This window comes from Triturus cristatus, chromosome 10 (genome assembly GCF_964204655.1).
Source record: "Triturus cristatus chromosome 10, aTriCri1.1, whole genome shotgun sequence".
Taxonomy (NCBI): domain Eukaryota; kingdom Metazoa; phylum Chordata; class Amphibia; order Caudata; family Salamandridae; genus Triturus; species Triturus cristatus.
Window position 1 is genome coordinate 1075888956 of NC_140593.1, and position 14302 is coordinate 1075903257.

Here is a 14302-nt window from a genome sequence, read left to right on the forward strand (position 1 = left end):
TTTTAAATTATATTTATATTCGATTCTTTCGAGAAGCCTATACTATTATGAGATCTTACGTTGTTGTTTTTCTCTCAGTTGGCAAATGCAGTGATAATGTATACTATAATGATGATCAATCCCCTGTGGGATTATAGCATATTCTCAATTTTTTCGATCTTATCCTGATTTCTATATATATATATATATATATATATATATATGTTACAGGACTATCATTACAAGGTATGAGTCTACATTCAGATCATGTTGTACAGTTTGTAAACAATTGATCCACCAACTCTCCTTACGACATACCTTTAGCTCCCTCTCGCCACTTCTTTAGTGGTTTTATGTGATCAATGCCCATACACAAAATGTTACAGATCTGGCCTGGTTGATGATCCTTTGCAAAATGGACAACTATGGGAGACTTCGAGTCTGCATTTCTAATTGCCTAGAAATGCCCTTTCCATCTTATTTTCAAAGCTCTTTTGGTCAAACCCACATATTGACACTCGCATACACAGATAGCCATATATACACAAAAATTTGTGTTACAGTTCATAAAAGCCCTGTTCCGAAAACATTTGGATCGATCATGGTTAAAGAACTCCACATCTTTGTCATTAAGATATTGGCAGCATACACAACCTCTGTATTTGTAGCAGCCCATAGGTTTTTTGTTAAGCCATGTATTAGGAGAAGCTACTGAATATCTGCTATCATGCATTAGAGCAGTGTCAGGATTGGCGGCAGGGGAGGCTGGGAGCCTCTGCCTGCAATGAGGAAGGATCAAAGGAGCAGCGTTTCTATTTTTTGTAGCTTTTTTAAAACTATTTTTTTATGCCCCCTTGCGCACCCCGCTATGCTGACTGCACACCAAAGGACAATTGGGTAACAATCTGTTCAGGTCCTGGTCTAATTTCAAGACATCCCAATGTATTATAGATAGAATCAGAAAAATCTACTCATTTTCTGCACAAAATTTCGCATACAAGGTGTAGAGGTCCTGGGCAGCCATGGTATTGACCATGGTGCCAACCCATCGTTGTACGTCCAAAGTTTTGGTGTCTTGTAAATAAAGCATTCGAATAGTACTCTAAGAAGGGAAGCCTGATGATAACATTTCACATCCGATATGCCTAGGCCTCGCGATCTTCTAGCTGCCTCCATCATCCTTTGGGAAAAGCTTGCTCGCTTCTGTCACTTTGCAAAGCTATCTGTAGCGGACTGGCAGGGCTTGGAAAGCACATAATAATGTAGATCAGAACATTCCTTTCCCTGCCGTCACCCTGCCTAGCCACAGTACAACCAGGTACTGCCATCTTCCATCCATGTTAACAGTTTGGGGTTTTTAGCATTATAAAGGTTGTAGAATATCTAGGTAATTTAAATCCTCATATATTCATATTTGATCTTCTCCTTGGCCCAGCAGAACGGATTCTACGCAGTGAGGTAATGTGCGTCTTTTTGTGGGAGTTTTGCGTTCAGTAGCTCCGACTTCTCCAAGTTCAACTTAAACCCCCGAAGCGATGCCAGTTTGCTCTATCACTTCTAAGGCCAGCTGGAGAGAAGTCTGTGGTTCTAATACAGAAATACATCTGCCACAAGGAGATCATCCTCAAATAGATGCTCCCATGATAAGTGTTGATACTTTACGTCTGCATTCTCATATGTCTGAAAGATTCTGTCATGCTTACCTTGTTATCCTTTCGTTTTTATTTTCACTATTGTAGCAATAGTTTTGCTGCACCCCTGCGATGATCCTTCTATTGCTGGTGGATGGTTTTTAGTTTTTATTGGAAATGTCAAGTATCCTGCATGTTGGTGATTGTCTGATTGTGCATCTCGCTCTCCCCTCGTGCAGATTGAAGGTAGAAGAGCTGGAAGCAGAAAGAGGGCGTCTGGAGGAAGCCAACAATAACCTGGAGATGACACTGGAAAAACTGAACATGCAGGTAGGTGCCGCAGCAAATGTCAAGGTCGAGAATTGTTTTCATATGGTGCGTTTGCCTTTACTATCTAGAATCTGTGGCCACTAAAGTGGTTGGTTCGCCACTCTTCCAAGGTCCTACCAATAGAAAAGAACGTTGAAACCGATGCATAGTTTTTTTCTGATTTATTGTGTTTTACAGAAATGTTCAGTCCTCTTTTCATTATTGTGATCTTGGCCCAACTTGTAATGACCTGACACCAGCAACCTGTCCAAGTAGATTATTTATTAAAAAGAAGCTCAGAATGAGTAGACCGTGGCCAGTGGAAGTTGCTGATAATTTTTTTGTATTTTATAAAACTTATGATTGCCTGCCTCTGGCCCTTTTCTAAAAGTTTTGTAGCGTGGGTAGTAACAAGTCTGCATAGGCCACATATCAAGCTTAAAATGCACAGACTAGTAGCCCATCACTTGCAGAGACTTTAGAGTGCAGCTTTTTTTAATGGTGGGAAGGGGGTTTCAAGCACCAGAAGCGACAGACTGCAGAGTAAAAAGTCTAGACTTATTGGAGGTGTCGTATAAGAGATCGGAAGGCTTGACCGCACTGCAGAAGGGTAAAGATGGAGTGGACTCTATCTCATGTCAGCATTAGCTGTGAGAGATCGATATTAGTGAGCAACAGCTTCTCATGTGCCAGGAGCACCTGACAAAGGTCAGTATAGCTGGGTAATGGTTGGTCACATGACAAATTAGCCTTTGTTACGCTGGTGTGGCTAGTTCATATAAAGTCCCAAGCCAGATCAGCAACTGAATTGTTATGTTATGTTAACTGGGATTTATAAAGCGCATAATCACTGGAAGGTCTCTTAGCGCTTAATTAACGTCAATCAATCTCCAGTCCTTTGTCTCATTTCAGATGGTCTTAGGCCTAACAATATCATTGCTGAATTAGGATTCAGTGGACATCCCAATGTTTTCCAGTTAGGAGTTCAGATTTCCTTCCAGGAAGTTTGCAGACATTCCCTTAATCAATTACCCTCTGTATTACAGTACATATGCTTCAGCTTCATTGGGGTGATATGCTATGACGTCATGTTTATACATTGAGTCCCTATTTTTCACACTTTTACTTAGAGGAGATATCTGGCCGCAATTTTTGCCATCGATGGAGGGAGATGTCCATACTTAAAATACGCTGCCATCTTTTCACATATGCCCACTGAAGGTTAGGGTCAGTGTCAGTGAGTGTCGCATAGAAATTAGAAACCTTTTGCCATGATGTAAGCAGCAAGGAGGTTTTCCCATGGGTTAAGAGATCTAAATGCTGCTCGCTTGTTCTCCGGCGCCTGGCCAGTAGTGGCAATTGAAAGTATTGTATGTGCTCTGATTCTCTAACCTGGAAATCCCTTTTACTACTTTCAGATGTTTTAATCTTACTTCTCTGGAACAAGTTTTGAAGCATTCTACAGCCTCCTCTTTCCCACCTGGCGAACTTGCCCCCCTACTCCTCAGAGTAAAATCTGGGTTGAATAGGAGAGGGCTAGAAGAAGAAAGAGAAGAGTTGAGACTTTGATTTCTAGTTACTGAGTCTTACACTGCCATAGTAGGGTGCAGGATCCCTGAGTAGTAACAGACCTGGGTCCTAGCAGCCCTAGGCTGCCACGGCACATCCCATAGGCCTCACCCCACTAAGTCTGCATCCATACGAATCCAGTGTCTTTCCGTTTCTTATAGAGACCACTTTTTGCTAATATCGCTTAACACCCGGTTAGCAGAGGCCTCTCTAGCTCCTACTTCCTTTTTAAATCTATCTTCCCTGGTACTCATCCTTACTTCTCTCTCCAAATACGGGTGTCAATAGCTACTTGGAGGGCCTTCATATCCTTTTCTGGAATCTTCACCTTGAGAGCCTGAAAAATTTAAAGTAGGCCGGGCAAAATATTAAATTTCACAACCGATACTGTCCTCAACCAGCATATAAAAAGATTCTGCCATCGTTGCAGATCAGTAGTGATCGCATAAATGAGCCTGGGAAATTTTGTGCAATAAAGATTTTCAAGTTTGAGTGCACTGTAAATCGCAGCATGCTTCTCCAGAGAACCTCGCGGTGCAGTCCTCCACCAGTCTGACCAACTTCAGCAGTTTTCCTACCACTCCTCCTGACAGGGAATCCAAGTGAAGGTAGACATTTGGGAAGCATCTTTTCTTTCCATGCAGTATGGCTCTGCAATCATTCAACGTCTCCTGTTTGCTGGTCCTTTACACTTATGCCTTCTGGGACTGTGTGGCATAAGTTCTCCCTAGTGTACCGGAAGACCTCCGCCCTGCCCTTTCACAGGTGACTCAATATGGTTGTGTTGCAACCAAGTTCACAATTCGTTGTGGCTTGGACACCACGGACTTCATTGGCCTAGCAATTGGCACCAGTGTTGCCTTTCATCGCACTATGCGGCTATGGTTGACTGGGTTATTGGATGACTCTGCCCTTGAATAATTTAAGGCTACTGCTTGCTCTCCAATCTGTCTGCCCAGCCTCACCGGCTGCACCAATTCCTTCTCTTGTTTAGTGGCTTTGGTATACCTAGTCGTCAGCCTGTCCTGCCCAGCAGGTTTGTGAAAAAGGCTTAGGTGCCCACCCCGGCCAAGGTCAGCGTGCCGCTCCTTCCAGGGTGCCTATTTCCATCTTCCTGTCCTGCCGGCATGTCACGCTACTTATGGTCCGTGGTGGTAAAGGAGCATTTCCAGTATGCTGTGCTCTCTTTTGGTGTCACCAGCATCCCTTGGGTGTTCACGAAATTGTTGATGGTGGAAGCATACTTTTGGAGATCAGGGGTCCCAGTCTTCCCCCTAACCTTATGACTCGGTGTTGAAAGCGGGCTCGCCCCAGGTAGTCATCAAACAACTTCAGACTGTGGCGAACCTCCTGTCATTTTCGGAGTTCACTATAAACGTGCTGAAGGCACACCTGATTCCTTCTCAGATACCCTCATCGGAGCCATTGTGGACGTGGTTCGGTTTTGTGCCTTTCCCCCCAAGAAAGAGTCTAGGACATGCAGGCTATGATTCACATCTTTCAGCCTCAGACCTGGATTTCAGGAAGATGGACTCTGATGCTGCTGGAACTTGTGGCCCCCTGCAGCCTGCTGGTCGGGCCCAGCAGATGACATATGCAGGCTCTGCAGTGGGATCTGATGTCCCAGTGGGTCCAACATCAAGGAAACCCCTCCAACTACATTCAGGTTTTCGGAGGAAGTTGCAAATGATCTAAAGTGGTTGCTGGTTGCTACTGTACCATGATTGAGTCAGCTGCAGACACCTCTCCCTTCCACGTTCTGGGATGATAGTAGTGACTGATAAGTCACGTCTGGGCTGTGGCCGCCATCTGGAGATCAGAGGCCTCCGATCTCCGGTGGAGTACCATCTCCATATCAACCTTCTAGAGCTGAGCACCATCCACTTGGTGTTGAAAGGCTTCCTGCCTTATATCAAGGCGAGGCTGGTACAGGTGCTTACAGTCAACACCAGTGCAATGTTGTACTGCAGCAAACAGGGTGTGTAGGGTCACAGACCCACTGCCACGAGGCCTTACACCCCTGGAAATGGCTGGACCACCTGGGAATTTTCCTTGTTTGAATCACCTGGTAGTCTCTTTGAACGCCAGGGTAGATAAACTCAGCTGTTGGCGCCTAGCGGATTACAAATTGCCGCTGGAGGTGGCACAAGGTCTCTTTCACAAATGTGGAGAACCTTGGCTTGATCTGTTCACCATCTTTGAGAATGTGCAATGTCAGCACTTATGGATGTTGGAGTTTCCATGGTGTATCTCGCTCTGAGATCAGTTCTGCCTCAAGTGGAACTCGGGACTCCTGTATGCCTTTTCACTGATACCACTCATGCACCACATTCTCAAGGAGGTCAAGACAGACCGGACCCATGTCATCCTTGTGGCTCCGGATTGGGCACAGAGAGTATGGTAACCAAAACTCCTGGGCTTGAGTATTTGTCCTCCGATAAGTCTGCCCCTCCGTGAGAGTCTGCTGTCACAGGGTTGGGTTCTACACCCGGGCCTTTGCAGTCTCCACCTTCATGCTCGGAGATTGAGCAGCAACAGCTGTACACCATCGACAGAACTGATTGATGTCATCTTGGCAGTCAGGCATCCCTTGACAAAAATTGTATATGCCTGTCTTTGGGACAAGTGTGTGATTTGGTGCCACACGTGCCAGATCCCCTTCAGACCAAACTTCCTGACGTTTTGTTGTACATTTTTGCACTGGCTCTCTCCATAGATCACTGAGTGCTTGGAGCACTGGCTCTCTGCACAGATCACTGAGTGCTTGGAGCACTGGCTCTCTGCACAGATCACTGAGTGCTTGGAGCACTGGCTCGCTCCATAGATCACTGAGTGCTCGGAGCACTGGCTCTCTCCATAAATCATTGAGTGCTTGGAGCACTGGCTCTCTGCATAGATCACTGAGTGCTTGGAGCACTGGCTCTCTGCATAGATCATTGAGTGCTTGGAGCACTGGCTCTCTGCATAGATCACTGAGTGCTTGGAGCGCTGGCTCTCTGCATAGATCACTGAGTGCTTGGAGCGCTGGCTCTCTGCATAGATCACTGAGTGCTCGGAGCACTGGCTCTCTCCATAGATCATTGAGTGCTTGGAGCACTGGCTCTCTGCATAGATCGCGGAGTGCTTGGAGAACGGGCTCCCTGCACAGATCACTGATTGCTTGGAGCACTGGCTCTCTGTACAGATCACTGAGTGCTTGGAGCACTGGCTCTTTGCATAGATCACTGAGTGCTTGGAGCACTGGCTCTCTGCAAAGATCACTGAGTGCTTGGAGCACTGGCTCTCTGCATAGATCACTGAGTGCTTGGAGCACTGACTCTTTGCATAGATCACTGAGTGCTTGGAGCACTGGCTCTCTGCAAAGATCACTGAGTGCTTGGAGCACTGGCTCTCTGCATAGATCATTGAGTGCTTGGAGCACTGGCTCTCTGCATAGATCACTGAGTGTTTGGAGAACGGGCTCCCTGCATAGATCATTGAGTGCTTGGAGCACTGGGTCTCTGCATAGATCACGGAGTGCTTGGAGCACTGGCTCTCTGCACAGATCACTGAGTGCTTGGAGCACTGGCTCTCTGCATAGATCACGGAGTGCTTGGATAACTGGCTCCCTGCACAGATCACTGAGTGCTTGGAGCACTGGCTCTCTGCACAGATCACTGAGTGCTTGGAGCACTGGCTCTCTGCATAGATCATTGAGTGCTCGGAGCACTGGCTCTCTGCTTAGATCATTGAGTGCTTGGAGCACTGGCACTCTCCATAGATCACCGAGTGCTCGGAGCACTGGCTCTCTCCATAGATCACTGAGTGCTTGGAGCACTGGCTCTCTGCATAGATCACTGAGTGCTTGGAGCACTGGCTCTCTGCATAGATCACGGAGTGCTTGGAGAACAGGCTCCCTGCATAGATCGAGTGCTTGGAGCACTGGCTCTCTGCATAGATCACTGAGTGCTTGGAACACTGGCTCTCTGCCCGTGTGTATTCTATTGCAGAAAATTGTACGCAGGTCAAGTGTTTTTGAGGTCGGCGCATGTTTGAATGCGAGTATTGGCTGTGCAAATTCACACGTGCTCTGTCGAGAACTAGTAATCTGTTTGGCTAAAAACGTTTTTTCAAATACTTGTGATTTTTTTTTAATCCACCTTTATTAATTGTATTAAAAATAGTTCAATTATGCGGCAGAGGCAATACAGTAGACTCCAAGGAGGTAGTATTATTACTTGACTGTTCTCTTGAGAGGAACTCCCAAGAGAACAGCTGTATAACTACCGTTATACAGCTTTTTAGCTCAAAATTCATATGATCATGGACAGAAAATAATGGTTAGAGGTAAGATGCGTCCAGGCCCTTTTAACGGGCGCCGCGGCCCCCACTGGTCCATGGATTACAGGTTACAAAAAGCTATTTTACTGATAGACGCTTCTTAATCTCTGGCTGGCAGTCGCAGTTTCTACCTATAATGCTTAAAAGGAGGAGGGGTTTCTTGTGCCCCTTTAATTTACACGTTTTTTTTTAGTTTTGACAAATGCGTTTCCGAGTTGTGGTCTAAGTTCTAACTTGTCTGAGTAAAGGAGATGTTTTGGCAATATATGTTGTGCTCATGAGACCTAAAAATAAATCTACCTGCACTTTTGCGCCTTTGAAGTTGTCTCTGCTCCTACCTCCCTTGCCTATTGTCTGCTCTGCCTCCCGAAGCTTTCCATTTACTGGGGGAAGTCTGTGCCTCCTCGCGTTTCTTTCTTTCCCATTTTTGTGTGTGAATCATGTTGTGGCAGAAAACCTGCAGTTTTGAAATTACCCAGATTTCAGACAAGCCATTGATTTTATCTTGACACCTATTAGAAGCAAATCAAATTTCTTTTTTATTACCAATTCCTGGCGACGGGAGAAGTGACAGCTTTGATAAAGCGGGCAGATGAGAGCCGCTGAGCGCTGCTGCCGGGCGGCGTTTAGCGCGCGGCCTGTCACCCGGCTCCTTTGATTGGGTTGTAGTCGTCAGAGCAGGATGAAAGCGCGGGCGCGGGCCGTCAGACGCCGCGCGTCTCGCGCCTTGGAGAGGGAGGGCGGGCTTAACTGCTGGCTCCGGAGCGACGTCAGTTTAGCTCCATTTCACCCTGGTGTCTGCAAAGGCACTTTACTATTTGGTGATCCGGTAATGTGTGAGACCTTTGATGTGAAGTGAGATTGCCTTGTTGAGCTCCGCCATGTTGGAGAAGATGGCAAAGTTTGCGAGTGCTACCAAGCATGGGCATCCGCAGAAATTTTTCCAGGGGGGGGCGAACCTGGCAAATGAAGGGGCGTGGCTAATGTTAATCAATGGGGGCGGGGCTAAAATGGCAGACAATCAGGATCGGGTAATGTTCAGGCCAACCTGAGAAAAACAAGCATTGGCATAGCAAATAGGTCTCGCCTTTGGGACCTTATGACTGACTCACTGACTGAAGAACTTATATAGCTCACTTTTGCCGAGGCGTCTTGGCGCTGGGTAAGTATGATGCCGGCAGTATAAGTATTTAGTTCTGCAGCAGGTCCCAAAGGCGAGACCAATTGGCTATGCCAATGCTTGTTGTTATATCTGGGCATGTTGAGAGGCTAGGGGACTGGGTCTTGATGTCTGGTTGGGAGCACAGCAATGACCTACTCAATTTGAATGCATAGGTAATACAACCGGAGGGGTGAAATGAAAGGTTCGCTACCAGGAATAACAGGAAGGTAGAAAGTTAGGCTGGTTAGAAAGATAAGGAGGGGTAGAGACAGGCATGGTGGTGAGGGGAGAAACAGATGCATGCTAGGAGAGCGCTGTGAGGGAGTGAGGCGAAATGGGAAGAGGCACTGAAAGGTGGGTCGGGTAAAGACCGTAGTAAGGCAAACAGAAGGGTAGCGAGGGGTGAAGGGTAGACAAAGAAGTGAGGTGTAGAAGAAAAAGATTCAGGAGCAGCGACAGGTAAATCAAAGCTGGAGAGGGGAGAATAACGCAGTCGTAGAACGTGAGGGGGCCAGGTAGAGAGAGGGAGAGGTGTGTCATAGACATGTAGAGACAGCTGAGGAAGAGGGAATAATAAAGACTGAGGTAGACAGGTGAGGTAGAGGGGTGCGTTGATATAATGGAAGTGCAGAGATGTGCCACAGATGTTACTGAAGAGGAAAAGAAGTAGAGATATTGAGAAAGATGTAAGGCACTAAAAGAAGTAAGGGGGTGAACAGAGGTAGAACGAGTGGAAGGGGAGAGAACACGTAGAAGATGAATGGCAGGGTAAAATGAGCGATCAGGCAGTGAGTGTGAGGAGTGGGATACAGAGGCATATGTGGCAGTGAGCGTGATGTGCGGGGTACAGAGGGATATGTTGTGGCAGTGTGCACAAGGTGCGGGGTACAGAGGGATATGTTGTGGCAGTGCGCACAAGGTGCGGGGTACAGAGGGATATGTTGTGGCAGTTAGCGCAAGGTGTGGGGTACAGAGGGATATGTGGCAGTTAGCGCGAGGTGTGGGGTACAGAGGGATATAAGGCAGTAAGCGCGGGCAGGGCCGGCTTAAGCGCTCGTGGCGCCCAGTGCGACAATGCTTTTTGGCACCCCCAATGACCACCTCCACTACAGGTTCTTCATAACCATCCTTTCACAGCGCCCCTCAAGCCTCCGTAACCATTCAGTCTCAGGTGCATTTAATTCATTTTATAGCGCCGCTCCTATCCGTGTAAGGTGTCAGAACACTTTAAATTACACAGATTACATAGAGACAAACAATCATAAGTGTGTAAACAGTGCATAGGAAATGTTACATAAGAGAGAGGACAAGAAGGTGTAGGAGTCACAGGTCATCCGTTCAGGTAGGCAGGATAGTTTAAGAGGGCTTGGCCAGGAGAATCAGAAACCTAGAATTTAAAACCTAGCACCATGGATGGGGGGTTCCCTTTATTAATAAGAATTGATTTCTACCCAAATTAACCCATTTTGCCACATTAGGATAATGAAAAGCTGGGGGGAAATCATAACGCTCTAGCCCATACCCTACAGTTTGCATGCATCTTTCATAACAGTTACTTGCTCACTCTTCCACATTAGGATTTTAACTCATAAAGAGTTATCAACAATATGGTCTCTCTGACAAAAGTGTGACCCACTGACCTATTTACATTACATTATACGCACTTTGTGAGCTGCACGTTCTTTGCAGCAAGCATAGTAACCCTCTGCGCTACCTTAGGATGAGTAGAAACTTCCATTACACAAAACTTCGATCTCTCCCTCTCTAAGAAGTGCATTAATCACTGCAGTCATTTAGACATTTTTATTGGTGGCTGAAAATTTCTAGGAGTCCAGGAAAGAAGCAGGTGCTTTTAAAATCATATTAGCGCCCCCTACACAAAGTCAGCACCCGGGGCGGTGGCACCGGTCGCACCGCCCTAGAGCTGGCCCTGAGCGCGGGGAGTGGGGTACAGGGGGATATGAGGCAGTGGGGTGCAGGGGGATAGGAGGCAGTGAAACACAGGGTCAGCATGTCCTGCCAGACATGATAGGGTGCATACTGGCAGATAGATATGTTATTGACACGAGTCTGTGTACGTTTTGGTGGGATCTGAAATCTGGGCTATGGCGCAACCTCAATTTTTGACTTGGGAGAATAATGCATCGACCCCCCCCAGAACTTCATTCAGAAGACCTCTTGCTCTCAAGCTACACTGTGTTAAAAGCAGTGCTTAATTTGAGCCGGTGCTTTCCGGTGCTCAGCACTGGAACTTATTTCACAGGGCCGGGGCTATGATTTCTGAACCTGCAGGTGGTCGTCTCAATATTAATTATTTCATTCCAAAATATAAAGTATAACATACCTTGCCATGGTGACTGGCTGGTATGTGTTCACAGGCAGGCATACACCGGTTCAGGCAGGCATGATTGTGTATCACCACGTTAGTGATGATGTCATCACACCTGTCACGAATTCAAGAAGTCATCGTCAAAAAATGGCTTGCGTTCGATTCCCCGAGTCTGTTGCACCCTGCCATTGCCTGAGCCTCCCATTGGCTAATTGTAGGTGGGGGCTAGCTCATGACGGATTTCAGGCAAGGAAGCTCCGAGAGCTCATTTGGAACTTGGGAGTGAGGTCGCGCGGAAGAATAAACTAAATTAAGTGTGCATTTTCAAATTGCTTCGTGACCAGAGTGGTATAGATGGCAGCCCTACATTGCTGCTATCCGCAATGTGCTCAATACGGCTGTGGCCGAGCACAACTTTTGTGCGCCATGGAGTCACCTGTTTGTGCGCTGCCCCCCCAGCATGCTAATTGTTCAGCGCGTGAGTCCAGCAGGCGCCACAGCCATACACACCGGCATTGGCAGCATTACGGTCGGGGACAATGCTTGTGCTGTAGCAGTCAGGGTCACAGCAAGCTCAGCATTGGATGCCGATGCCGTTGTCACCTCTGGACCTACTAATTGCAGGAGGCTCTAGCAGTGACCTAACCTGCTGTGCTGGAGCAGCCGCCTGTTCCGCAATGCACTGATTAATATGTGCAAAAAAGCATTTTATTTTGGTGTGCATTTCTTTTTTTTGCACTCTTGTCGTGTCGGTTTAGATAAAGAATTAAAATACATGTCACCTTGCCCTTCTTTAGGAATGACAAAATAGTAGGGACATGTACAGGCTAGAGACAGGGCTGAGAGCACTAGTAAAGATGAGAGAGAGCAAGAGCAAAGAGGGGAAAGAAACAAGGAGAAGAGAGGGATAAAACACAGCAGAGTAGAAGAAAAGGAGGAGAGCAAATCAGATACAGAGAGAAAGAGAAGGCAGACATGGTGCGCAGCAGACCGTGATAGAAGGGAGAAGATAGATTGAAAGGATGTAGAGGACAGGACATGGCAGAGAGAAAAAAAGAGCAGAGAAGGGATAAAACGGAGATACAGCTAATCACTGCTAGAAGAGTGAAAGTAAAGAGCCAAGATCGAGGGGAGAGAAAGCAGAATATGGATAAAAAGGAAGATGAAAACGGGCATGGGTAGAATGCATAAGGAATAGAGGGCAAATCAGAAATACAGGGAAGTAGGTAACACACCAGGTGTGACAAAGACGATAGAAAATGATTAGAGAGGTGAGAGGATAGACTCTTAGAGAAAAGACCTATGGGACAAACATCAGAGCATGGTTAGAAGATAGACTGAGGCAGTGCTAGTGTTGAAGGTGGGGCACACCAGAGATAGAAGTGGGCTATGGCCTCCTTGGAAACATTTTCGGCACCGGCACTTCTGCTTTTGCAAATTAAGCACTGGTTAAAAGGAGGTCTTTGTGTCCAGACCTAACCACTCATGCTTGTGGCGCGCAGCTCAAACTGGCCATTGTCATTCTGTTTGTGATAATCAGCCACAGACAGCATGACAATGGGCGGGAGGGGCTGCGAGGAGGAGTGCGAGGCGCCCGATCAGGGAGTTGAGGCCTCTGGCAGGGAACAGCTCTGCTCCCTGCAGGGCCCGTAATTACGGACAAAAGGCGTCCGTTAAAGCATGGATGGCCGCAAGGGGGGCAAGGAGGAGCACTCCAAGGGGGGGGGGGGGGCAAGCGCCCCTCCTTGCCCCCCCTGCGGACGCCCATGCTACCAAGTCCGTTTTGAGCTGTTGCGATGCTAATGGCACGCAATGGATGCGATTGAAGAGGATGTGGTACTCAAGCGTCTTCCCTACTCATCTTCCCTTTTACTCATCCAAAACCTCTTTCTACTGCTGTGAGCTCCCCCCAAAAAATTCTAGGCCCTTCCGTCTTCTAGCCCTCCACTATCCTTTTTCAATATAAATAACAAACTCTCAAGTCCACTGCTCAAATTAATTTCATATTTCCCTATACTAATTTCCCCTAATACTGTTTGTGTCCCAGAGTAGCATGCTACCCGCCGAAAAGTTTTTAAACACCTCATTAGGGGTAGCAAGTGGAACCTAAGTGGAAACCCTTCCATCTTCTGTTCCTCCACTACCCTTTTCAATCCAAATAAAAGACTAAAATGTCCACCCTCAAATTAATTTCATATTTCCCTATACTAATTCACCACTAATCCTTTGTGTGGTCCGGAGTAGAATGCTACTCGCCCAAAAAGTGCTTTGATGCCTCGTCGGGGGTGGTAAGTGCTTATATATAAATGCAATTCCACTTTACAATCAGCCTGTACCCTTTTTAAAAAAAAATAATTTGTTGAGTTTTATTTAGCGCAAACTAGACCCGAAGATATCCGGTATCTGACCGCTTTACATGAGCACCAGTTTCGTTACAGATGGACACCTTCATTTTTGGTAGGCATGGGGAGAAAGTGATTTGCCCAGAATTACACGATGCTGAGCGTTGTTGCCTAGACTCTAACCCGGTTCCCCAACTTCGAGGTCAACCGCTCTAGCCGTAAGGCTACATCCTCTCCCCTTAGCCAAGTTTGTTTCCAGAGAGTTGTACAACAATCTTCTGGAAAGGTGAGCTGCAAGTAGGGATCCGCTTAGATCATAGTGCACGCTTTGCTAATCTAAAGTTCAGAGGCGGTTAGCACATGAAAAAGCCAATGTTGATTCCCATGTGTAGGTGTCATCACTCTATGGACAGCGGGGCCGAGTCCTTTGCCCGCTTTGAACCGAGGTATGCAAGGGAACTTGTCTGGTGCACCGTGCACTGCTAGTCCCACCCCATTTTGTAGGATCCAGGGCAAAGGTCGGGGTTGGGTCTGTTTACCCCCTCATATACTTTTATTTGGAAGAGGTGCGGGGAAAGCAAGGAATAGGAGGATGATGAACCAAGAGATCACGCGATGCGCTGTGGCATGGAAACCAGTGGGGGGTAGTGTGGCCAGTTCA

At 46.9% G+C, this 14302-nt stretch overlaps 1 protein-coding gene across 1 annotated transcript in view; it reads left to right on the top strand.

The window, feature by feature from the left end:
• The window catches only part of MAD1L1 (mitotic arrest deficient 1 like 1), a 2477345-nt gene that overhangs the window by 1349809 nt on the left and 1113234 nt on the right, over positions 1–14302 (top strand). The window contains exon 15 of the mRNA XM_085629234.1: positions 1850–1940. Coding sequence (XP_085485360.1) covers positions 1850–1940 — 91 coding nt within the window. The remainder of the gene's footprint in view (positions 1–1849; positions 1941–14302) is intronic.